Below are 27,204 nucleotides of genomic sequence, written 5' to 3' on the forward strand. Positions count from 1 at the left end.
AATATCAATGGAAAAATAGCCTCTGGTATGGATTAACAAAACAAAAATAGTTCACCAAAGATGTGACATTTAACCTGGGATTTTAAGTTTAAGTCAGGCAGGAAAGAAGGGGAAGAAGAGCATTTAGGCAAAGGAACCAACATGTACAAAGGCAAAGACAGCATGAACCTGTTCTAACTACAGGGAGAAAGAAGTGAGCTCTATGTGAAGCCCAGGGCACGCTTGATGGGGAAGGGCAGGACTTGATGCTCCAAAAGTAGGTTGGTCCAGATGTGAAGCTTTCTCTGTGCTGGGCAGAAGTTGGAACTTTTTCCTGATTGGAAAGCAATCAGAGGTCTTTAAACACGGACGTGGCCTGTTGGTTTGGGGCTTCACAAAGATGCCCCCGACAGCAACGTGAAGGGGAGTGGCAGGCCCGGTGAGGGGAGTGGCAGACCCATGGCAGTGTGGCTGGATTGGAAACCCACTGGAAAGATACACTTGGCAGAAATGAATGCACATTCAGTCAAAAATGGTTGAATGTAGAGCAAAAGGGAAAGAGAACATCAGGCTGTAAACTGAGTATCTGGGTAGATATTTTCTCCAAAATCTTGTAGTTGGAGAAAATCTCATTTACCTAACCTTTTAGAGGAACGACTAAGCTACATGTTAACTCTCCAATTTACATATTAGTCATGTAAAAAAAAAATTTGTCTAAAAGAAGCAGCCATCACCAAGCAGGCCCTTTGTTTGGACAAAGAGGCTTCTTGGTATTTGAAATCAGTCTACTCATCTGTCACACTCACACTGGTGGCCCTGTTCAGAGGGAAGTCCAGACCCTGTGCAAGGCTGCTGGGGCGTTCCCTGCTTTTCCTTCCACGATCCCCAAAGCAGAGAGGAGGATGTCTTGGGGAAGCCGGGTTAAAAGATCCCTGGGGGCCAAAACCGGTTTGGCTCAGGGATAGAGCGTCGGCCTGCGGACTGAAGGGTCCCGGGTTCGATTCCGGTCATGTACCTGGTTGCGGGCACATCCCCAGTAGGGGACGTGCAAGAGGCAGCTGATCGATGGTCTCTCTCATCGATGTTTCAACTCTCTATCCCTCTCTCTTCCTCTCTGTAAAAAATAAATAAAATTTATTTAAAAAAAAAAAAAAAAAAAAAAAAAAAAAGATCCCTGGGGGCAGTGAGGCGGAGATATATGTTGATCGTTCAGGGCAGCCTGCCACAGTCAAGCCACAACATTGCATCGGGTGGGGAGTAGTCCTAAAAGCCAATGTTGCTGTCACAGTTCCATCTTAATTTTTATCAGCTGGATATGGATGAGGCTTCACGGTCGTATACTTAATGCTTTTGCTCAGATCTTTGGCTAACCGATGTTTTTCCGTGACTTTTTGACAGTTATTTTTGTTCAATAATGAATAATAAAGTGAGATTTACCATCTGTGTATGACAGCATTTGTTTTATTTTGACATTTCTTTTCTGGACAGCAAAGGTTTTATAATTAGCTTTTCCCTCTGCCAAAAAACATTCTGAAAAACCATTTCCCTGAAAAAAAATGTTTCATAGTTTCCTTTTTACTAGTTGCAGTCATCTTATTTGAATTTGGAAGTTTTTTAATAAGTCAGTCAGGAAATGACACAAGAAAATTTTCTTTTGAAAATTAATTCTTTACAAGAACAAAAATTAACTTTTGCCCAAAGGAAATTAGGAGAGAAAATGAAAAGAAATATGTTTGAGATGGTGGTGGTTCCATTATCTTTTTAAAAAAATTTTATTGAGGTAAATTCGGTATATAACAATATATAAGTTGATATATATTATATAAAGTTGGTATATACCACTATATAAGTTCCACTGTAATTCAACATCTGTATGCTCTACAAAGTAATCACCCCAAAAGACTAGTTACTATCTTTCAGCAATACTATATACCCCTTTTCATTTTTGTCAGACTTAAGTGAGCAATATTAAAAAAAAACCCTATTCTACCTTGTTTCAAATGAGCTTATTTGATTCTTGCTGTTACCCTGATCAGTTTTGTGTCCAACTCGTTGAAATACGGGGAGAATGTGCTAAGATTGATGGGCAGCCCCCTATTTTCAAAGGCCTCGTAAGCGGCAGCCATCGGCCTGGTGCTGCCTGTGGAGACGCAAGCCACCCCACCCCACCCTGCCTACAGAGCTGAACGGCCCTCTTCACGCAGCCACATCCACAGTTGGCTCTGTGACTGGGGAGCCGAGGAGAACAAGTTGCAGGTGTGTTAATTACTAGTGCTTTATCGCTAGAATGCTCAAAAAAAAAAAAAAATGTGGAGGAAGCCACATTGATAACTGACGATAGAATGGCTTATCATTGCTAATGGCAAAAACATCACACTGAGCTAATGGCAAAAACAGTCACACTCACTGCGCTGGCACCCTCCCCTAATACGATGAGGAAACACCTTCAGCTCCTACAGTAGCAACGGTGGCCAAATTCTCTTTCCAGCCTAGAGTGTTTTCCTTTCCAAGTCATTCCTAAGGGCTGCTCCTAGAATCCGATTCCAGACGCAGCCACCCTTACCCCATCATCTCCACTCTATTCCCACCACCGTCATTATCCAACTTTTGTATTGAGCACTAACAAATATGTGCAACTGGGAGAGACATTTTGGAATCTCAAAAGTGCATCTATTTAAAATGGAGAAAACAGACATCTTCTACATTGAGCCAGTAACGTTGATAACAAGCCAGACAATAGAGCGAGATAACAGTGCTGTCTCAGCCATTCTTGTTCTCACAGGTAGAGTGAGCATTTATATCCAGTATATTTCTGTATCATGAACAGCACCTTCTTTTAAATTTTAGTATGTTGGTTATGGGTCACATACTCTAGAAGTATAAGGAACCTGGAGGAATCCCTTTGTCTAAAGATGGTGCTCTTGTTTTGAATATACAGGTCAGCTCATGTGAAATAGAATGTGTATTGAATGCACTGGCTTGGGTGACAGTCGGGGCCTTGGGCATTTTTAAGAAGAGATATGAAGAGATATGAGGTTTGAGGAGAGGTTCTTGTGAGTCTGTGACAGCAGCTGGGATTGCTTGCCCCCCACCAAGGTGTTGAAGAATTGTTACCTTCATCTTATCTAGCTCAGGACTCTTCTCCCTCCCTTCACAAAGCAGAGAAGAACAGAGGACCAGGTGTGTTAAAGGCTAAATTAGAAGCCACCTTGGCAATAGATCCTTGAATTTCTTATCCACCAACAACAGCGATTCTCCTCCAAAAGGAACGATCGCCTAGAAAATGCTCTCCTTCTGCTCTATCGCAGGAAGAGTGCACACTTGGCTGAGGTTGACTGCTTATGGTTCCATAGGGAAGGCAAGCTTTCTGTGGCCTAAGGTCTAAAACCCCCTCTACGTCAAGAACGTCAGGAGCGTGGCCCTCTGGGAGCATGGTACCTGGAGAGTCACACAGACCTTGTTTGAATTCTACATTTCCCAGCTATTGGTTTGGCCTTTTCACATCTCACTTGTTAAAGCAACAACATGATTATAACACTAGACTATTTGGGTTGTTAACATATTAGCTGCCATTTACTTAGGCTTAGGTTGTGCCAGGTACCTAACCCAGTAATGATCATAGAAGGCGTCATTTACATTTTAGTCATGTAGAATGAGTCTCACCATAATACATGAGGTAGCAATTATTATCTGCACATGAAAGGTAAAAAACAAACAAACAAACAAAAAAACCTGAGACAGCCTATTGTCCCACCTCACACAGCTAGTAAGTGATGATATCAGGCTTCCAGTCTGTCAGACTCTGGATTCTGTGAGCGGTAATACGAAATTAAAGTGGTGCCTGGTGCATAGTAGGTGCTTGCTTAACACATATTAGTTCCCTTTCCTCCCATGTGTATCCTGTGGCTTTGAAAGATCTTGATTTCTGTGTTAGATGTTTATTTGTAAGGTTCTGTAGAGCAGGTCTGTATTACTGCCCCCATGTGGTTCATTTGGATAACAGTGGTTTTTTTAAAAAAATGTTTAATTAAAGTAGTATAATATACATGCAAATAAGTGTTATTTAAAATAGGTCTCTAACGTCACCTAAGTGTGTGGATAGTTTTGAAGATAAGATGATCCTACAACCTCACTACACAAGAAATACCACTTTTTACTTTCTACAGTCCAGCTTCATTTCTAATTGAGCCCTAACTGGCTGGTAGGATACTTAACCTCGGTCACACTTGCAGCTTCTCTCCTGGCCTCACCAAGGTCTTCCATTCCTTCAGCTGCCTTGGAAGAAAACCCTTCTCTCTCCTGGCACAGCGCACGATGAGGCTTTCTGTTTTGCCATCATCCTGTCGAGAAGAGAAGAATTTTTCTTGCAATTATTTTTTTCCACCCGACTGCTCTGTTTACAGAGACATTTAGCCCACTAGAGAAATCTTCAACTTTCACACTTAAGGAGGAGTTCAAATCACCAGGGAGTAGAGTGTTGGTTCAGTTACCAGTTTAAATGTGAGAAAACGTTTCCAAGAGGAAAATAAAAAGGTCCGCTGTCCCCACCTATCAGGAGCTTTACGTCGCTAAGTGAAACTCATTCACAGGTTTCATTTCATGTGCCAGGAGGGCTCGGCTTACCTGGATTCATCCTCTTATGTTACACCAAGCTGCAAGCATACACTTAAAACCCTGTGCCTCAACTCTAATTGAAAAATTAAAAAAATATTATTAAAAAAACAACAACAACCCAGTGCCTTGATTAGCACAGGGCTCCACCCCAAGCAGTCACCCTTAGAGGACTGAATGGTCTCCTGTCAGATCTGGTTATGTCTGTGTGATGGAGGGCAGTTTTCAGAGGGAAAGAGGTAGTTGGTACAGGAGAGGGTAAGGAGGAATTATCTTTTTTAGTTCTTAAGCACCCTTTATAACAACAAACACAGAAGGCTTCCGTTCTTAAACATTGTCCTAATGCCAACATCTATCTAATTATATTTCAGATAACGGCGGGCAGACTTTGGCCGGGGGCAATAACTGGCCCCTTCGAGGGAGAAAGTGGAGCCTGTGGGAAGGAGGCGTGCGAGGGGTGGGCTTCGTGGCCAGCCCCTTGCTGAAACGGAAGGGCGTGAAGAACCGGGAGCTCATCCACATTTCCGACTGGCTGCCAACTCTGGTGAAGCTGGCCGGGGGCAGCACGAATGGTACCAAACCTCTGGACGGCTTTGACGTGTGGAAAACCATCAGGTACCGGTGCATCTTTTTCTTTTTCCTCTCGGGACAGACCTGTAAGAACAGCTCTACTCAACTGAGTGAGGACGATAGCTTTTTGTGAAAATGATAGCTCAGCTTACAAATAAATGATTTTTTAAAAAGAAAGGCCTTTAGAAATATTGTAAGTATTTTTTTCAGGTTTTTGATTCACAGACCTCTTTGAAACTGAAAGATGTGAACGTACAGGAAAAAGGTACCTAAACCTATGCACAAAAATTTAGGTAGCATTTCTTTTTATGATATTAGACATTGGTTACACTTTCTATCTATGCGATTGTGTGTTACGTGTTGTTGAGTCAGCTCTGACTCCTTACAAGTCTATGAATGAGTGATGTTCACAGGGCTCTCTCCTCCACAGCGTAAGGCTTCTTTTATTGAATCAGTCCATCTTATATTTACTCTCTTTTCCTGATGCCTTGTGTTTTTGCCCAGCATTATTGTCTTTTCCAAAGACCCTTTCCTTCTTATGATGTGCCCAAAGTAGAAGAGCTTCAGTTTTGTCATTTTTGCCTCCACCGATGGTTCAGGTGTAATTTGCTCTAGGACCCACTAGTTTGTCTTTCTGGTAGTCCAGGGCATCTGTAGACCTCTCCTCCAGCAGCAGATTTCAAGTGAATCAATTTTTTTCCTATCAGCCTTCTTCACCGTCCAACTTTTGCATCCATAGTAGTATTTGGGAGTACAATGGTGTCGATGATCTTAGCCTTGGTCTCTCTCTAATCTTTCCTAATTCTTTCATTGCTGCCCTTGCAAGTCTCAGCCTTCTCTTGATTTCACATAGAAAAATGTGAAAAACATTTTTTTATAAACTTCTGCCTCTCTCACTTATTTTTAATGCAAAATTAATACCTACTTTATGATTAAAAAAGAAATAAAAATTCTCAAGCAGAGCAAAACTTGAACTTCAGTTCAGCTTATCACCAGCTTTCACCATGAAGGCTACTGAAGTTGGACTAAAAAAGTAGGAGGAAGTTTTGAGTGGATTTAATATGACAACATGTTGTCATGCTTGACATCCAGTCAGTTTTGATTTGTGTGTGTGTGTGATAAACAGGTTATAAAACCCAGCTTGCAAAAGCACACATAGCAAATGAAGTCAGAGCTCTGTAGCACACTTTGCCAAATGAGGGTAGGCTTGAGTTGAGAAGTAGTTGAATTCATTTTGAATAATTTCCTCTGCCCCCAGTTCACTGAGTTTATTTTCTTTGACTAAGTCCAAGTCATTGATGTTCATCCATATCACCAAGCTGTGGATTGTAAGTCCACATGTCAGTCTTAAGATTCTCTTGATCAGAAGTAACCTTTGGCACTTGTTTGCTTCTGCCTGCAGAAAATTTGGAAAAAGTTTAGTTCCTTAACTCCAGATTTGCAGAAAGTCTGTCTTCAGTGTTAGAACACTGAACTCCTACTGACCAGTCTCTTATAAACAGAGCTCTCCATTCTTGAGCATGCATAGTGTTTGTTGACTGCAGGGCTTTACCCAAAAGGTAGGGTGAAAAACATTGTCCAAGCATGTTAAACCATGGGGAAGTACATGCTCCTTTTCTATTTTTAAAAAAAGTAAAATTGCTACCCAATGTTTAATCAAGAATTTGAAGATTTTCCTCTGGAAATCCAGCAAATTTCCCTTTAGTAGGTGAAGATCCGCTCTTATGCTCTCCTTTCTTGATAAAAAGATCCTGAAAAAAGTGATGTAGCCCCCTAGCCTATGAAGTCGTTGCTTCGCACAGCATCACAAGCCTTCCTTCAGTGGCAGTGGCAGAGCACCTGGCACCCGTACCCGCTGACCCAGTAAGCCATCGGTCAGATGGACATCTGGTGCCTCTTTCCGAAGCCTCAGAAACACGTGGACAGCCAAATGCCAGAAACACATCATCTGTGCCCAGAGTTCTGCAAATTTTTTTCCAGTCACATATTTACTTGGAAATACCATTTCCAAGATGATGGTAGTTGTTGAAAATTTCAGTAAGGTCTGATGAAATAGGAATGCCAGTAATGGGTGAAAAATAGAGTTGGCTGTGCTGAGAGCACCAGGGTTTCACTAGTTGCATAGTTATCAATTCCTCTTAGACCCGCTTTAAAATATTAAAAAGTTAGGAGAAATAGCAGTTCTGGAGTGAGTGACATTATTTGCAATTGAAGCTCTTTCAACTGCTTCCATTTTTTTTCTGTTCCAAGCCACAGACCTTGTTTGTCATTTACAGGGGACATGACTTCTCCAAGCTCTTTCCAATTCCAATATTACCAACGCCTTTTATTACATGCCTTTCCCATTCCTCAGTTCCTAATTTTAATTAATCTTTTGATTGGCTGGTTAATATTTTAAAATAATTTTTAGTAAAGTTATACAAATAGTGAGTTCTTTTAGTCTTTGCATATAAAAAATATCTATCACCTCCAAACATAAATAATAATTTGACAAACAATTCTTGTCAAATCTTTTCTCTCAGCATTCTATAGACATTGTTTTATTGTCTCTTTTTAAAAAATATTGTTTTATTGATTTCAAAAAGGAAGGGAGAGGGAGGGAGAGAAAAACATCAATGATGAGAGAATCATTGATCTGCTGCCTCCTGCACACCCCCAACCAGGGATTGAGCCCACAACCTGGGGCATGTGCCCTGACCAGGAATTGAATGGTAACCTCTTGGTTCATAGGTCCACACCCAACCACTACACCGGAAGGGTGCTTTATTGTCTTTTGATAAGTACTATTCTAGAAAAGTGTAACACTTTTACCTGCAAACAAAATTTTTTTCCTTTATTCTTTTATCATTTCTTTTCTTTCTATTTTATCCATATGAGAAGATGACTGTTAGCTGAACCTACTGTGGTAATCATTTCACAATGTATATAAATCAAATCATCATGCTGTATGCCTTAAGCTTATACAGGGATGCATGTCAATTATTTCTCAGTAAAACAAACAAACAAAAAAATGTTTGCCCCGCCGGCATAGCTCAGTGGTTGAGCATTGACCCATGAATCAGGAGATCACAGTTCGATTCCCGGTCAGGGCACATGCCTGGGTTGTGGGCTTGATCCCCGGTGAGGGGCGTGCAGAAGGCAGCCAGTCAATGGTTCTTTCTCATCTTTGATATTTCTATCTCTCCCCCTCTCTCTTTCTCTCTGAAATCAATAAAAATATATTTTATAAAATTGTTTGATCTTTTTTAAAATCATAAAAAAGCTGACATTGCAATCTTGGTGGCTGACAAGGTAGAATTTATGTCAAAATTATTGATAAATACAGTGATGGAAATGGTGAATATGGTGATTTCTTTTGACCCATGTATTTAGAAGTATGTTGTTAATTTCCAAATATTTCAGGTTTTCTCTAATGATATTGTTGATGTCTAGTTTAATTCTGTTTTGGTCAGGGAACATACTTATTATTTCAATTCATTTAAATTTAACACTTGGGCCTATATATGATCTTTCTTGGTGTCTGCCATGTGGACTGGAAAAGAATGTGTATTCTGTAATTTTTAGGGACCGTATCAGGTTTCTCTTTATGATCCAGTCAGAAAATATTTTATTTTAATAGATGAGTTTATATGCATTGCTATGACTGGCATTTTTATTCTTAGTTTTGTCATATTATTTTGTGTTATATTTACTTCTATCTTTGATCTTTTGTTTGTTAGTTCTTTTAATATTTAGAATGATGTATATTTCATTTCATTGTTAGCATTATACTATTATCTTTTTTATAATCCTCTCAGTCCATTTTTTAGTTAATCCTCACCCGAGGATATTTTTCCATTGATTTTTAGAGAGAGTGAAAAAGAGGGGGAAAGACAGAGAGAGAAACATCGATGTGAGAGAGACGCATTGACTGGTTGCCTCCTGCGGGCACCTCGACCAGGACTGGGGATCCCGCCTACAATTGAACCTGGGACCCTTCAGTCCTCAGGCCGTCGCCCTATCCACTGAGCAAAACCAGCCATGGCTCAGTCCCTTTTTTAAAACTTAGGTTCTACTCTTTGGTTTGTCAGCTTAAAATGGCATCTTTAACTCTATAAGGAAATCAACTAGCTTATTCAACTTTACCCTTTCTCTCACCCTTTTCTGCCAGTTTTATTTTTAGTCATATTAATTCTACTGTGTCAGAGCATATAATATATATAATATTGTTTTTCTATCCTTACCCACAATTTTGTTTTAGCCTCAGTTCTACAATATATTAAATACTAAGCACTCGTCCATTTCTAAAGTTTTTCTCAATTATCTCTTAGTTGGAGGAATTCATTCTTTAATAGATTTCTCAAGATTCTTAGAATTTTTGCATATCTATTAAAACATTTTCTACAACCTTGAGAATTGATAAGTAGTTGAACTGATACAAAATTCTTGTCTCATACTGTCTTTCCTTGACTTTCTTGAAAATGTCACCCTTCTCTTTACTTGTTTTGTATGTTGCTGTTGATATATTTAATGTCATCCTGATTTTATTTTCTTTGCAAGTGACTTGGTCCTTTTGCCTGGAGGCCCAGAAGACTTTTATTACAACTACTATTATTATCTAAAGTCTAAGACTTTTACTAGATATGCTTCAAAGGTAACCATGTTCCCAGTCAATATTTCCAGATACACATTGTACATTGAGGTCTTTTATTTCAGAGATTTTTAAATTATAGTTTTAAATATTATGTTTTATTGTTTTGTGTGTCCTCTTCAGGGACTTCAATTATAGGTATTATTTAATCTTATTTATATGTTTTTTGTTTCTATCAATTTCCCTCTGATCCTTTTTACTTTTTAATTTTTTAATTTGAATTATCTTCTCTGTTTTCATCTTTAGTATCTATCTGCTTTTATACACCTTCAGTTATACTAGTATATTATATCCCTTCATTTCTGAGATTTTGTCTTTTCTTTTAGTTTCTTCCTTTAGTTCAGTGTCCAAGTTTTTAAATTTTTAATTCGTAGTCTTTTTTATATTGGCAGTTCTGATTTAATTATGTTTGATTCATGTTGAAATGTCATGTTACCATTTTCTTCTGCTTTTTCCCCTCGTAGTAGGGGAATGTTTTTATTTGCCAAAAGTTTTTAATTCTCACTTAAAAAAATTTTTTTTTAAATATATTTTATTGATTTTTTTACCGAGAGGAAGGGAGAGGGATAGAGAGTTAGAAACATCGATGAGAGAGAATCATCGACCAGCTGCCTCCTGCACACCCCCTACTGGGGATGTGCCTGCAACCAGGGTACATGCCCTTGACCGGAATCGAACCTGGGACCCTTCAGTCCGCAGGCCGACGCTCTATCCACTGAGCCAAACCGGTTAGGGCTTAATTTTTATTCCTATGCCAACATTGTTTAGATGCTGCTCCTGCACTTTCCAAGCCACTTCCTCTTGACTCCCCAGTAGCCATCTCTCTGATCCGCCAGGCATCAGACTGCATCAGAATCATTGTGGAGTTTATTTAACTAGACATGCTGAGTCCCTTCCCCTCTTGTACCCCTCACTGTCCTTTGCATAATTCCCACCTGACTCTAATAAGATGGACACCAACACTGAGCTTTCGGGTCTCAGGTGGTTGTTTAAACCCTATCCAGAGTTTAAGTTAATGTTCCGTCTCCTGCTTATGTTGTGGGCTTGGGTGTTAGGTGATTTTACTCTTTCCTTTTCAGTATGTTGTTTTGTTTTTTCTCAAAAAAAATGTGTGGAGAGATTCAAATTTAGATGGCCACCAGTTTTCTGTGGAAATCTGGAAACTCACATGTTCTTGGGCCCTTGCGCTCGTTTAAGACAAACAGCACTAGAAACTGTAGTTGAAGCATGATAAGTATGGTTGGTAATAAAGATGATAGGGAACTCCAGCCAGTAGCTCTGCCTTTGAAGACTGCCAAGTGACTATATATGTTTTTAAGTTAAAGCAGAATGTTTAAAGAATGATGTGTTTATTTTTTTGATTCCCTACTTTACCCTTTTTGACAAAAGAGCTCTACCCGATGCCCCTAGTATGTACTAGTAGAGCTCTGCATGCTGTTTTAGATTTCCTTTGTACTTAGGTGCTATATTCTAGGATGCTGCATGTCAGGCTAGTTTCTTCTGTTTGCTCCCATGTGGTCTGGTGTTTGCTGCTGGGGTGGAAATAGGGAGGGATGCTGCCTGGGGGTGAGGGAGGAAGGACAGAAGGCTTGCTTTGAAGCCTGCTAACGGGAGAGCATTGCCTATTTTTTGTGGTGCTGCCCCCTGAGTCCTCTACCTAAAGGTAGACAGAATGACACCATCTTCTTCTGTTTTTCTTGGGATCAGGTTTTGATTCTTCTGGTGGAATCCAAGAATATGTTGTTAATCTCTGCAGCACTGGCATTAGGGACATTCCCTCGGGACTTTGGCATCTGGTCTTCTCTTCATTTTCCAACACTGTTGCCAGTTTTCATCTCTTTGTAATTCTTCATGAGTTTTATAATGGAAATTGGAATAAAGGCATATTAGGCCCTGCTGGTTTGCCCAGATACCAACCCAAAAGAACTACCAATTATTTTACATTAATGAGTAGGAAAAAATTATATTAAGGGCATGATTCCATAATTTTTAATAAATTACTTAATATTATTTCTTAAGTAGCCTACTTAAAATTTTTTAATAAGATTCCTTAATAAAAATGACATGAAAAATTCTCTCCTCATATATAACTTTATACAAATTAATTTTCTCATTAAATATAGTCAAAATTTTATCATTTCCATGCCTAAACTCTTTATTTGTGACAATGTTTGCATGTTAAAATGGCTTTTCAAGGAACATGGGATTTACACAAACCCAGTATCACGCACACCCACATAACAAAGAACATAAGTACTGTAAGATATTTATAATGGTTAAAAATGTGAACTCTGTGGTTATATCTGGTTCCAATCCTGTCTCCATTTATGTTTTGTGTGATCTGGGCAAGTTACTTAACAACTCTAAGCATCAGTTTCCTCATGTGTAAAGTGCACTATTAGTGGTACCTGCCTCATAGTCACTTATAGGAGGATTTAGTAAAAGAATCTGTATAAAACACCTAGCACAGTGCCTGGGACACAGTAACAGCACTGTATTTTGAAGTGAAGATGATGATGATGAAGATGCTTACAAAGGGTTAATGGGATGGACATTACTATGTAGGTATTTGTTGAATTTTCTTTTAATTAGTAACTTTTTTTCAAAATTTCACCTCAGAAAATATTGCCCTGGCTGTTTCTCTTTGTAAAAATTTGATACTGCCTTACAGGGTGTGTCTTTTTATGACAGATGGCCAGTAGCTAGTGGTAAAAGAAGTATGGAATGTAATAGCGTTTCACTTATTTATGGGAAATGTTTTACTGCCCCACCCTTCAACTGGTTGGAAAATGAAAGTCAAAAACTGGAAACTCTATTTATAAATGGACAGTGCTGTGATCTCAGTGTCTGAAACTGTAGACTTTTAGAAAATATTTATAGCATATTGGAAACTAGTCACTGATCAATTTCTCCTTGTCCTATTTTTTAAAAAATTAATCCAGAAAATATGAAATTTGAGGTAAATTAAAATTGAATACTGAAATGTATCAGTCTTTAAGACAAGAGGATGGAGAAAAACTCTTAATAGAGACATTTGAAGTCAATAGAGATATTTGTTAATGGTGCCTAATAATAAGCTACATGAGTAAAAATAGAATACATTCAAGGAGATACTGAGGCCATGTCTACACTTCACTAAGGAGACAATTTAGCATTGTGGTTAGGAGTGGGGAACTCAGGGGTCAGTCTGCCTGAGTTCCAAACCCAATTCTATCACCTGCTTAACCACGTAATCTTGTAACTCACTTAACTGCATTGTGCCAAGGTGGTGTCTACATCATAGTGTCATAAATGAAATAATGCATGTAAAGTATTTAAAATGGTAAGTGCTCTATAAATGCTGGTCACTATTATTCCAACTAGCTCAGCCATAGACCCCCAAGAGACTCCAATTTGATTGTTATGGACATGTGTGCGATGTGCCCATTTCACTGGTTTAGAGGTGGGTGTCCATCATCACGTGGTCATTGTGAACTGACTGCCTTGAACACTAATGCATGCGAGGCAGGAGGAGAGCACTGTGCAGTAAGGATCCTTGAAGAGTCCCGTAGGTGCTTACCTAATTAGAGAACTCTCCTTGGTTCCCGTCAGCCTGGAGCCCAAAGAGCTGCCATCATAGAAACTCCCCTTCCCTGGGTTCACCTAAAAACAAGGAACTTGTGTGAGTGTTGAAAAATCACTATAAATATCACCAGTCATTATTCAGAGATTTACATTCCACAAATGGAATCAACAGTCCAGGGGAGTGTTGCTTATACAGCTAAACTGTGCCATCTGCCTAAACTGAAAAATAAGGAAAATTCCTAGATAACAGATTGAAACATACCTTTTTTATAGGCAGCTTATCATGAGTAGACTGTGTGACTTAGCCCTATTTGACACTGATGCTTTTCTAAAGAGACTCTCACATGGGAGAGAGTATCACAACAGGCCTTAGAAATCAGTTATAGCTACATCATTGTATTTCATAGGAGAACTCTTGCTAGCAAGAAGAATGGATAAGAATATTAATGTCCATTGTGTCTATATATTATTCTTATATCTGCATCTCAGATTGTAGCCTTGCATTTGTGGTTGTATTTTTCCCGGGTCCGCATAGTCAGAATCTGCATTTTGCAATGAAAGTTGTTGTTGATCTTAAGCGACCAGCTTATTCAGCACTCAGTATATCCCAGGCACTGGGCTAAGTGCTTTATATTTGTTGCCTCATTTAATTCATAGCAACCCTGTAAGTTGGTACTTTTATCCACATTCTGCTAGTGAGAAAAACAAGGCTCAAGTTTATATGGCCAGTAATTTGTGGAGTTGAGATGCAAACTCTGAAAGGCTGTGCTCTTAAAGACAATGCTATTTTGCATATGAGAAAGCCAGGGCTTCAGAACGAGGCAGAAGTAAGACCATAAACTATTGAAGCAACTGACATTGCCCAGTTTCTAGTGCTTTGGTTGTATGGAAAAGAAACTTTGGAATAATGTGCAAAAGAATACTGAAATACAGTATTTATAGCATTACCTATACATACATATAGAAACATAGAGAAGATAGAAGCTAACACATGTTGTAATACAGCAATAATCAATCCCATAAGCATTTTATGAGTTTGATGAGGCCACAATTTGTTCTTTAAGATTGTGGTGATCACAGTTGATAGTTGCTAAAAGCTGTTATGAACATACTAAACACTTTTATTTTAATCCAACCCACTTTGATACACATACCTTTGAGGAAGAAATTGTATCATATACTAAAACTTTTGTTCTGCAAATGATACTATCAGGAAAGCAAAAAAAACAACCCATAGAATTAGAGAAAATATTAACAAAACATGCATATAATAAGGAACTTTCATCCAGAAGATGAAAAATAATGGCGATGGGAATTGAAGGGTTTTGTTTGTTTGTTTTAATACATTTAATTTTGTTTTAACATTTCCTTACTTCGCAAATACAACATTGCCAGTCACAACCCAGATTTTCTTGAAATTTCATGGTCCTTAGAATCCCAAACCACTGCTGTGGATAACTAGCTGTGAGTTTGGGGTGTGGATATTGGGCCACCTGAAAACATGGCCTCTTAGTACCTCAGGAGCCTTACCTGGTTATTCAGATATGTACAAATCCCAGGGCGTTAAAAGCACTTGGCAATCTCCTATTAGATTATCAAGTTCTCCACAGTTCTCTCCCAGTGATTGGAATTGTGTCTAACATCTTCCGTAAGGCTAAGGATATACTAGCAAAATGACCTGGGTGCTTCATGTACACCCCACATACGTCTGATGTTTATGCTCCCATTTTTTAAAGAATACTCTTTTGAGAGTCACACAACCCATTATGTGGCCAATAACTTACTATGTGCCTTGCTCTTCGGCAACGTGAGGGGTTGGACTAAGTGATCTGAAGGTTTTTTCCAGCACTATTGTAAGTTGTGATTGTATTTGCATGCACCCTCGAGTTTTTATGTTAAAGAAGTATATATATTTCACATGTACTTGTATTAACTATAAGTTCTAACCATGTTGCCAACCTGGACAGGGAAGACAGTAGCTTTTCTCACATAAGCTGATATCCACGAGGCATGTTGAATCTATACTACTGATGCCGCCACTTTGGCAGATGCTCTGTCTCCATTTCACTGTGAGGATTCAGTATGTTTAAATACAGCTACATTGTCTATTGCAAAAGGTCACAGGACTCATTTTTTTAAAATACGCTTGACACTGTAATTCTTATATAAATGGTCAGTCATTGTTATAATGTAAACAAATGAGGACTACTTGGCGATACATGTTAATTGGCACATTTGCTCTTTTCTACAAGTATGAGGATAGGAGGTATTAAAATCATTTGTAATCAGATATGTACAAATCCCAGGGCGTTAAAATCATTTGTAATCAGATATGTACAAATCCCAGGGCGTTAAAAGGAAATTTAGAGAGGAAATTAACATTTGAGAGAGGAAATTAACGTTTTCTAAAAAATTCTTTTCTAGTGAAGGAAGCCCGTCCCCCAGAATTGAGTTGCTACATAACATCGACCCAGACTTTGTGGACATTTCTCCGTGTGAGTACCTTGTTCACTGCTGCTAAACGAAATCTGTGTGGCTCGCAAAGATGGTTTTCTTACCTAATGTGTCTCTAGCCTTGCTTTCTCTTTTTCCACTTGAATTTTCTGGAAAGGTAAAACAGTTCTCCATGACAGCTGTTGTCTAGTCTCACCGTGGCTTTGATACCACCAAGCTGAATTTTGTTCTCTGCTCTGCAGACTTACTAACTGTATGGCCTTTAATTAAGCCTTTTCACTCTCCATGCCTCAGCTTTCCCATGTGTGAAAGGAGCACCCATGAATCTCAGAGGCTCCTTGTCACTGCCAATGTCACGTTGTTGTTACCCTGTTCTTACCTGGGAGCTCCGGCCTTCTTCCAGAAAACTCAAGGTCAAATAAGCCATCATGTCATCTGATCAAGCTGGCATCTCACAGGCATGACTTACTGAGCAACCGTGGAGGTAACTTAGCATGATTCTACTGCCTAAATTAACCCATAGGTAGCTCTCTCTATTCATTCCTCAGGCCACTTAATGCTCTCAGACCCCAACAGGCTGCAGTAGCCCTGTGTAAAACATGCCAGGGGCCTCGGGGTCTGAGCCTGGAAAGCATTACCTATTCCGCCCTTTGCCCAGGTGCCATCAGAATGCCTCACCTGGAGGCTGTCTTTAGAAAATGGTGCTCTTACATTTCCTTCATTCAGGTCGGTGCTCACATCCCCTCCTTTCTAAACATGGCGGTTCCCCTTCCTTCAGGCTCTCCTTGCTTCTTAGTCCTCTCCAGTCTATGCGAAAAGCCATCACCAGGTCTCCCTGCTCCGAGAATGACCCTCACTCCAGGCACTCCTTGCCGTTTTCTTTTGAGACACTTGCCATTTCCAGGCATGCAGATCATCATACTTCTGTGTTGAATATGCTTTTCCCTTTGCCTGAAACACTTTCTCTGCCTCTCCACAACTGTTCCCGCCCCTTAAAACCAGCCCAGTGTCCCATCGCTGTGACTGCTTTCCATCAGCCCAGAAGGAGCAGCCATCCCTTCCACTGTGGTCCCTCCGCAGGCTCTCTGTATAGCAGTCATCAGGCTCTCTTCTGTGTGCCTTCATTTCCCACCAACCTCAGCGCTCCTGGAAGTCAAGGTCTGTGACTTGTTATCTTTTCATCCTCATAAGTTAACAAAGAGCCAGCACTTAGTAGGCGCTCAGGAATGATTACTTGATGACTGAGTGGAGGAGAGTTGGGATGGAATAAAGACCAAAGTGTCCACATTAGACTTGGGAAGGAAAAGGCCCTGAGACAGGCAGGAATGGCTACATTGTGGGGAAATCTCTATGTCTCTTGGAGTAAACTTAGGTGAATGAGGGAGGAAAGGGCAGTTATATGTCCAGCCTGGTAGCTACTGGCCTTTTGTGGCTACTGAACACTTGAAATGTGGCTAATGGTGATGGAGATGTGCTGTACGTATAAAGTACACATCAGATTTTGAAGACTTAGTATGAAAAAGTAAAATATAACATATATTTACTACATGTTGAAATGGCACACTTTGGATATGTTGAGTTAGATGTACTATTAATATGAATTTTATCTGTTTCCTTTTCCTTTTTAATGTGGCTAATAGAAAAACTTTAATTCCCTATGTATTTCTATTGGTCTAGAAGGGTTATTCTGGAAGGTGCTAGGAAATGACTGGATGAGCTGCACAAGAGAGCCACAGCTCGTGATGGCTACTGTGAGGCTGTCCATCGGTGGTTGGTAAACCTCCCTCTGCCCCGCACACCTAGGGGAGCTGACAGGGTCCAGTCTGTCGGTGGGCCACCAGAGCAGTGGTTCTTAACCAAGGGCCAGTCCTATCAGAATCTCTCCCGGGGTCCCGAGGAAGTAGGGGGAAGGCACGAGTGGTTTTTAAAACTTCCGAGTAATTTAATGTGCTGAGTATGCTGCCCACGTTATAATGTTTGTAAACTGTTCTGACCCACTAAATCCTATCCATAAATGAAAAGCCTTAAGCCCCCTTCACTCATTAAGGTATGTTTTGTCTTGGCACCAGAAATGGGAGCTTACGAACTCGGTTCCTGTGTTACCTGGCCATCGCACTGCGTGCTGTGACTTTCACTGTCTTCCCCAAAGTGTCCCCAGCTCCAGAGTAAAAGTTAATAAAGGCATGGGAATCAGAACAGAGGATCGTCTTAGTTTCGCCACCCTCGATTGTAAGGTCTTGAGCAGGTCCCTCCACTTTGCTTGGAGTCAGCTTCCCACATACTAAATATGGACTCACCAAGACCCTTTATTGCTGCTCCACCTTCCCCCTCCTTGAAGCCCATTCCAGGCCTTCCCTGCCAGCCCAGACTCTTGCTCTGACTTCTGTGCACAGTGAGGGACACAGTCAGGCCTTGACATTGATACAGAGCCACATTCACTATTTGTCCACGGAAACAGGGCAGCTCTCTGTGCTGTCTGTGCCTGCAGGCAGCCGAGTGCCCCCTCTTATACACGGGCAGCACCGTGGGCCTTTGCTCCCAGTTTCATATTCATTTGAATCCACTGTGCAGCCGTTGGAGAAAGGAGAGCTACCTATGGGGACCTGCTTCTTTATAGGATGGTGGTATACGCCCATTTCTTTTTCTGTGCAATTAATTTGTAGGGAAAAATTAAATCCAGCTATAGGAAAATATGTATTTACTAGAGGCCCAGTGCACAAAATTCGTGCAAGAGTAAGCCTTCCTTTCCCTGGCTGCCGGCACCGGCTTCCCTCACAGCCTGCTTCATCCAGAAGGTCATCCGGAAGGACATCCAATCTAATTAGCATGTTACGCTTTTATTATTATAGATAGGACAGCAAAGTCTAAAAATCATGTTTATAGAATCTATTTTTTGAATATGTTCTAGAGACTTTTGTGGAATAAAATTAGAAAGCAGCCTATCCAGGCTATAAATTAAGGATTAACAGTGGAGTCAATGTTAGCACAGCAACATCTCTCTGCTTTCTAACGCCAGCACTTCCCAGATTAGGTGTACTTACTGATAGTGGAGAGGGTAGGGCTCCACCTACACCTTCCCAAAGCCACTTCATCCCTTTCCTCATCTGTGAAGGCTGAATTAAATGACGTCTCCAGTCCCTTCCAGCTTCAGCATTCTATGGGTCTCTGTATCAATAGGACCTTACGTGAGCAAAGCTGTCCTCAGCTCCTCTCCTTTCCCACCCTGCCGGAAAGGGTGCACTCGTTGACAAGCAGGAAGGCAGCCAAAGGCATGGTCGTACTGGGTGAACACAGCGAAACTGTTAGGAACACTGAGAGTGCTAGAATAATTTGAAATATCATATGATTTTGTTATTGCTATATCATGCCCTCCTTTCTGATCCCTATTCTAAAACATCACTCATCCATCAACTTTTCCATCTGCTCTCTCTTTTTTAGTGGGTCTTGTCAGGAATGGTGGACCAGTGCCTCCCCCTACCACGAATCACAGGACTAGACACTAGACGTGTCACAGGGAAGCCCTGCCTTCTAAGTAGTACCCGATCCCCTCCCAGGCTCACCTCTTGTGTTTAGCAGATTCACCTCCTCCCTCTTATTCTAAGCACCCGCAGAGACTCTTCTCACAGGTTTTTTCACAGCCACGTACCCTTGGTAGCTCTACTTGGTTCTGAAGAGCTCTGGCTCCAAATTCCGTGCTCCCACCCCGGCTCTAGCCTCAGGCCAGGAGGAAAAATTAGTTCAAAGGCAATAGATCAACCTGCAGGCCCCAGGCTTGATCTGGGCTGTTCTGAGGTAATGAGCCTACTTCACCTGCAACCACAGCTCCCCCCTGGCAGTCAGATGTGGGATTCTGTGCATCGTCAGCATTCTCCCGTGCCTCTGCTGGTGGAACCCACACAGACACCTGACGCACACGCACACATGAAGCACTCAGGTTCTGCTGATAGAGCTCCACTAGAGACGAAGGGCTCTGACAGATGTTAGCATTTTCCATACCACCAACGGCCAGGTCTTCAAAGTGATCCTGTCCAACTTCGTTACCGTTTCATTTAAAGGGCCTCCTCTCTTTAAAGGTCATAATGAGATGTTATTTCTGCTCATGATTACAGGGGGAAAGAACAGTCTCCCCGCCCTCTCCTCTCTCACGCGCTCATTTTCGGTGGTAAAATTGCCAAATCTATACTTGAGATCCAAGGTTGTCCCTGTTTGCATGCTTGGGAGTTGCTCCCTGTTTCCTCTCCAGAGAAGCATTCAAATCTGTTTCCTGACATTGGGCTGCCATCCCCAAGGTCACTGATCAGTGATGCTGTCTGCCCACGGGCGTGCATGGAGCTGTTGTAGGCACTAGAGATCAGTAAGCCCTTACGTTTTGGTAGAAACTGGTCTGGAAGAAGGCATGACACAGCCTCCCACTTCCCGCTTGACGGCTGTTTGTGGTTACCAACTGCCCGGAGCTACATGCAGCCTCCTTAGCCTGCCTCCTGCAACCTCCGTCATCCAGCAGAAACGCCCCTCAGCACAGTTGCAATGCCCTCCTTCAGTCACTGTCATCTTCCTTTGCTTCTCTAATTCTTGTTTAAGGCCCATTCACATTTCTACTTCTCCATGAAGTTCTCCTTGATCCCTCCAAACTTGAGTCCCTGAAGTTTCTCTGGGGCATCCTAGAACACGGAGCTCTCGCTACCTCATATTGCAATTATTTATATCCATGTGTCTCCCCTCCCCAGAGCCAGAAGTTCCAAGGAGGGCAAGATTTCACCTGTATAACTCTCTTGATGCCTTATATAGGAGAGACTGTATACATACTGAAAGAATGCATGCTAATAAATCAATCCTCTAAGTAGGTTATCATTCACTGATGGAGTTAGAATAAATCTGGCAAGAGTAGTAACATCATATATTATTTTCAAAGCACTTTTATTCCTTTCTGAGAAGTAGCAACACAGAGGCAACTTTCTACCTTTCAGCCTGCAATTAGCTATTGAACAGAGTAAAGTAAGTTAGGTGGGACACATGAGGCACATCAACTCTCAATGATGAGATTGCTCACCATAAAACACCAGAGGGTGGAAGGCACCTTGCATTCAGTTCACTCATCCTCTTTATAATCCAAAAGGAGAAACTGAGGCATCGGGCACACACAGCTAATAAGTAAGAGAGCTGGAACTCAGGGCTCTCCAGGTCCTGGCCTCACACATAGGTCACACCCTGCCGATTTCAGCGGTCTCTTTGCTTTCTGTTCTACACTGGTTTGCGGGAAAGGGCACCCAGATCTTCGTTACAGCCATGTCACTCAAATAACAGCATGTGGACAGAGCCTTATACACTTAAATGAGGCTGGGAAAGTGGCTCTAGTAGTTACATGAGAGGTTCCACGTATCTAGATGATAGCAACTTCTGTTTGCGTTTTTATTCCAAACCTTTTTAAGGAGTTATTTTAATTGACTTACAGTATTGTATTTGTTTCAGGTGTACCACATAGTGACTCAACATTTATGTACTTTGTGAAATGATCACCACAAGAAGTCTAGTGACCATCTGTCCCCATACCTAGTTATTACGATGTGATTGACTCTGTATGTTACATCCCAGGACTTAGCAGCTTCCATCTGTGAGGCTGGCTGTGAAAGCCTGCCGGTGCCTTGAGGTACTTACATGTGAGGTTGGCGATGAAGCAGAGGAACAAGGCGTGGGCACAGGGCAGTGTAACCTGATGCAACATGCAGAATTCTGGGGTTTCGGGAAGACCTGGGTTTGAATTCCAGCTTTGACCTACTTCCTGTGAGCCCGTGGATACGTTCTTTGTTTCATCACCTGTAAATTGAGGGCAGGTATAGCTATCTCCTGTAAGTAAGTCCAAACAACAGTGAACAGCAATTATAGTCTGGCTGTTGGGATGGAAGGCGAGTGTCGGTCCTTCTTACTCTCTGTATTTCTGCCTTTTACTTTTTAGTAACGAGTGCGTGTAACTTTTCATAAGCAGGAATAAAGCCATACAGATTTATTTTGAACACTCAGCGCAGAGGGTGCTTCTGAGACTGGAATGCCTGGGAAGCTGCTGGGTTCTCATGAGTGGGAGTTGTGGCCTCCCTGTGCCCACCTGTCCTGGTCAGAGACATGCGGTGTGACAGCATCTCTCCCCAGCTGCCCGCCTGAAACCCCGGCTGCCTGCGTTCTCATTCCTTCTTTCCATCGGTCATAGGGGCTCATCGTACAGCTCGTCACAGAGTGAGCAGGGTTTTGTGTCTTCTCCAGCTGCCGCTCTTTGTCCTTGGCAGCTCGTCACACTTTCCTTGGTGTGGGTTGGTGCGTGCCCTCAATCACAGAGCCTCAACACAGATAATCTGCTCCTTTTTAACTTTCAAAGGCTTTTAGTGCTCCCTACTTTGGGGAGTACTAACGTGTATTTGGAAATGTGGCTTTTTCTGTGCCGAAGGCAGTCCCACAAGCCTCGTAGCCCATCCACCCCACTTCACACAGTGCATCTCAAGTAACATACATCAAACCTCCACTGTTAACACTTGGTGCTGGCCTACTGGCTTTCATCCTGAGAAAATAAACACACCAAACCAAACCCACAGCACTTTAAAAACACTAATTAATCCTCACCACAGGCTTAAGCTATACAGAAATGCCAAATCCCACTGCCCAATTTTATGTTTGGAGAAATTAGGGCAAGCAACTTTTTTAAGGCTTCCCAGGGCCAGAGAGCAGAAGCTGACTTGAAGGGTTCGGGCGGGCCCTGCCGCTGGGAGTGGGAGGGCAGTTGGCCAGGGCCAGCTGCCTCGCTGGATGCTCTCCTGCAAACACCATGTGGTTACTTGCCCAGAACCCCATTTACACATCAGCTTTTACCCCCCACCCCCACCCCCCGCCCCAGGGTTACAGTGATGCCAAGTTCTCCCGTTTCCAACTGCCCACTTATTTATTTGCTTACTTCTATTTAATTCTGGTAGAGCCTAGAAATTTTAGCCATGGCTTCCAAGAGCAGCCTGGCAACTCTAGCCGGTTAAAAGGTCTGTGCTGATCTTGACACTCAGCTCAACTCCAAACAGTCCCTTTCAGACCCAGCAGCTGTGCCCACCCAGGTGTGTTGGAGATTTGGGGATGTCCAGGCTCCCTCTTTTCTCTCCCAGTAAACTAGACATCTTCCCACCTCAGTTCCCTAACTTACAATCTGTTAGGCTAAGTGTATGCACCTTTCTTGAAATAGTCACCCATAAGATTCTGGAAAAACATGAAACCTCACTAAATTTTATGGGACATGTCCAATGAAATGAAAATGTAGTCATTTCACTTTCTAAATATTTATTAATCTAGTCAGATTTTTTTAGAGGCTATAGGGTACTTATGTATAAGGCTGAAATGAAACTTTTAAAAACACTTTTGAGAGAAAGCTGAGTATGTAATACTTTCAACAATAAAATTTTAATTTTTTTTAAAAAAGAAAAGAAAGCTGAGTATATGGTCTACCTTAGGTCACTCATAGGGCAAGATGTTAGTAACAGGCATTTATAGACTGAAGTCTGTTACTGCTGGCAGCAAACATAGGGATTGAATACATGTACCTTGTTTAAGAGTCTTTTGAATCAGAATAAAAAATATACACAGTTATAAAATACACAGTTAAAATAACAGTTATAAAATAAAATAGCAAGAAATGATAACAAAATAAACAGAATAAACAGTGTGGGGCAAAAGTAGATTTATAGTTGTTCATATGAAAAATAATACAAGGATCCTATATAATAAAACCCTAACGTGCAAATCGACCAAATGGCAGAATAACTGGCAGAATGACCGGACGCTATGACGTGCATTGACCACCAGGGGGCAGATGCTCAACACAGGAGCTGCCCCCTGGTGGTCAATGTGCTCCCACAGGGGGAGCGCCGCTCAGCCAGAAGCCACGCTCATGGCTGGAGAGTGCAGCAGTGTGGCAGGAGCCTCTCCAGACTCCACTGTAGGCAGGTGGTAAGGACTGCGAGAGCCTTGGACTGCGAGAGGAATGTCTGACTGCAGGCTTAGGCCCAATGCCCCTGGGCCTAAGCCAGCAGGCGGACATCCCCTTAGGGGTCCCAGACTGCTAGAAGTTGCAGGCCGGGCTGAGGGACCTCCTCCTCCCCCAGTGCACAAATTTTGTGCACTGGGCCTCTAGTTAATAAATGAAAATTTAAGAATAAGCTCTGTTTTGCGTACTCACAACTAGAAACCTACTTTTGCCCCACCTGTGTAAGCACTAAGGAGCAATAAATAATGAAAGGCATTAGGCTAGACTTCTTCAAAAAGTATAGTTTTAAATTTGTCTATCATTTCAACAACTTTAGTTTTGTCTTTTCTTGATTTTAATGTGAGTGAAAGAAAACAATAGTTAACCCTTTATTAATGTTTTATCAATGCTGGTACAAATTACTATATACTTAATGCCTTAAGGCAAAACAGATTTATCATAGAATTCTGTAGGCTAAAAGTCTGAAATGGGTCTCACGGAACAAAACCCCAGAGTGTCAGCAGGGCGGCATTCCTTTCTGGAGGCTCTAGGAGAGAATCCATCTCCTCACCTTTTCCAGCCTCGCTTGCACCTTGCTTGGCCATAGCCTCCTTCCTCCATTCAAAGCCGGTAGTGGAGGTTGAGTCCCTCTCATAGGACATCCCTCCAACCTTGCTCCCATCATCACATCTCCTCCTCTGACCTCTTCCACATTTTAAGGACTCTTGTGATGATATCAGGCCCACCTGGATAATCCAGGGTACTCTCCACACATCAAGGCCAGCTGGTTAGCAATCTTAATTCCTCTTTGCATGTAACTTACGGGTTCTGGGGTTAGGACATGGCCATCTTGGGGGCCTTTGTCTACCACAGACACCTACTCTGTTTCACTAGACTTTATGAAAAATACAAAGAGTAGTTTATAATCTTGTTGCAGAGAAGAACAAAAACATACAAAAAGTTAAAAGAAGTATCAAGTAACAGTTCAAAACAACAGTGGTAGAGACATTACAAGTTAGACGTGGTGAATTGCCAGATGATTTCCACGGCGCCTCATAGAGCACTGCACGAGAGCGAAGGAGGGGTAATCACACAGGCTAGTTTATGAAGGGAAGGGAGCCTTGCTCTGAACCTGGAAGTAGGAGTTCCTGAGATGGAAAAGCCACCTTGGGCATAGAAGAGTGTGAGTAAAAGGGTGTGTGTACGCCTGTTCCAGGGGCAAAGGGAAGAGAAAGAGAAGGTGGGAAAGATGAAAAAGGTGTGTGCCAGACCAAGGAGATTAGGTTTGATCTTGTCTGCATTGGCAAGCTCCCTGTTTGTTTTTTATACAGACAAGTAATACATAAGAGGGGTTTTGTGTAATAGTTTTGAAAAATACAAAAAAGCTCAGAGACAAAAATAGAAACCACTCTAATCCTACTCTCCTGCCTACCCCAAAGTAAGCATTGTTAATAGTTTAATGTACTTTTTCTATTCTCTTTCTCTCTCCCCCTCCACTCCCACACATTTATTTACACAGATTCTTATAGAATTTAATCATATGATGTATTATTTTATTGCCTAATTTTTAGCAGAATTAAGTATGGAAACTTTTCATCTTAAAAAATTTTGTGTAATAATTTTATTAATGGCTGCATGTCATGGTATTTCTGACATGTGTCTACCATTCTAACATGTGGAAATACTTTACTTAGTCATTATCTACTTTTGCATTTGTTAGGATATTTTCAGTTTTTAATTAATATAAATAAAGCCCCAGTGACCATCTATTATTTTGAGAGGATAATGCCTAAAACAAAATTCCTGGGTCAAGAGGCATAAACATTTTAAAGATCTTTTGATATATGTGGCCCAGTTGCTTCCCTGAAATATTGTATGAGTTGACAGATCTACCATCACTGCATAGGAGTGCTTATTTCTTGGAATCTTGGCTAGAAGGGATATTAGCATTTTTTAAATGTGCCAATTTAATAAATCAAATAATGTATTTTAATTTCTTTGATTACTGCTGAGGTTAGGCTTATTTTTCATGTTTATTGAATATTTGGGGGCCATAATTACTAGTTTTCCTTTTTCCCATGCTAAGAAAAAAGATTTTTTTATCAATTTATAAGAACTTTTTATATGATTAATATTAATTTTTTGTAGCAAGTTTTTAAAATTTTATTTTTCTGGAATCTTCTAAATTTAAAATTTTAAAACTTTCATTTTATAGAATTCTTCCATTGTGTTTAAAAATTTCCCAGCCAGCATGGCTCAGTGGTTGAGCATCGACCTATGAACCAGGAGGTCATGGTTCGATTCCCGGTCAGGGCATATGCCCGGGTTGCGGGCTCAATACCCAGTGTAAGGTGTTCAGGAGACAGCTGATCAATGATTGTCTCTCATCATTGATGTTTCTATCTCTCCCTCTCCCTTCCTTTCTGAAATCAATAAAAATATTTTTTAAAAATAAATAAATAAGACTTTTAAAAAATTATTCATTCTGAGTTCAATTATTCACTTATATTTTCTTCTAGTCCTATCTGGCTCTTTTAAAAAAAAAAAGTTTCAGGTATAATAGAAGTAATATCAAAATAGGTTTACAGTTTTAAAGTAGTAAAATCAATATTATAATGCCTACCATCTTGAAAAAAGTTTAGATTTTGATTGAAATTACATTGAGAGATAAGTTTGGAGTGTGTTATCATTTTTTTACAATATTAAGTCTTTCCACGCTGTATATCTCTACTTTGATGTAATCTTCTCTAATGACTTCCTGTAAAATATTACAATTTTCAAGATTTTTAAATTAAATTTGTTTTTAGGTACCTTATGTTTTTGTTGCTACCAAACATGGTTCTTTTTTCTTTTTGAATTATGTTAGTTGTTAATATATAGGAATACAATTGACTTTTGCATATTTAGTTGAGATTTGATCTTATATTGAGTAAATGACATTGTTAAGCCTTATTATCAAGTCTAATACCTTGTTGGTTTTGTATATTATCTGTGAACAATGGCAGTTTGTTTATTTCTTTCCAGGCCTATCCTTTGCCTTGTCTGATTGTACTGTTGTGTTTCAGTATTGCATAAAAGTGGTGACATCAGGCATCCTTGTTTTTTCCCAATCTCAGAGGGAAAGCTTTCAACGTTTACCATTAGGTATAATGTCTATTATAGATTTTTTATATTCTTTCTCAGAGTGAGAAAACTCCCTTCTATTCCTAGTCTGTCGAATTTTAAAAATCATAAATAGGTGCTTAATATTTTTTTCAAAAATTTTCTGCCTGTAATAATATTGTCATGAAGTTTTCTCCTTTGACTTGTTTATTTTTTATGTTAAATTTGCATTTTTGAGATATACTCAATTTATACATTACTAGATCTAACTTGCTTAGATTAGCATTTTTATATTTATATTTAT

At 40.7% G+C, this 27,204-nt stretch overlaps 1 protein-coding gene across 5 annotated transcripts in view; it reads left to right on the plus strand.

Annotated features, from left to right (window-relative positions):
- The window catches only part of ARSB (arylsulfatase B), a 137,040-nt gene that overhangs the window by 64,881 nt on the left and 44,955 nt on the right, over nt 1-27,204 (plus strand). For 3 of the 5 annotated variants that reach the window (XM_054715129.1, XM_054715130.1, XM_008161971.3), the window contains exons 5-6: nt 4,962-5,205; nt 15,779-15,849. In XM_054715129.1, coding sequence (XP_054571104.1) covers nt 4,962-5,205; nt 15,779-15,849 — 315 coding nt within the window. Of the gene's footprint in view, nt 1-4,961; nt 5,206-15,778; nt 15,850-21,277; nt 21,814-27,204 lie in introns of those variants that run through there. The other 2 variants (XM_054715131.1, XM_054715128.1) reach the window with 2 other exon arrangements.

The sequence above is a fragment of the Eptesicus fuscus genome, chromosome 4 (assembly GCF_027574615.1).
Source record: "Eptesicus fuscus isolate TK198812 chromosome 4, DD_ASM_mEF_20220401, whole genome shotgun sequence".
Classification (NCBI taxonomy): Eukaryota; Metazoa; Chordata; class Mammalia; order Chiroptera; family Vespertilionidae; genus Eptesicus; species Eptesicus fuscus.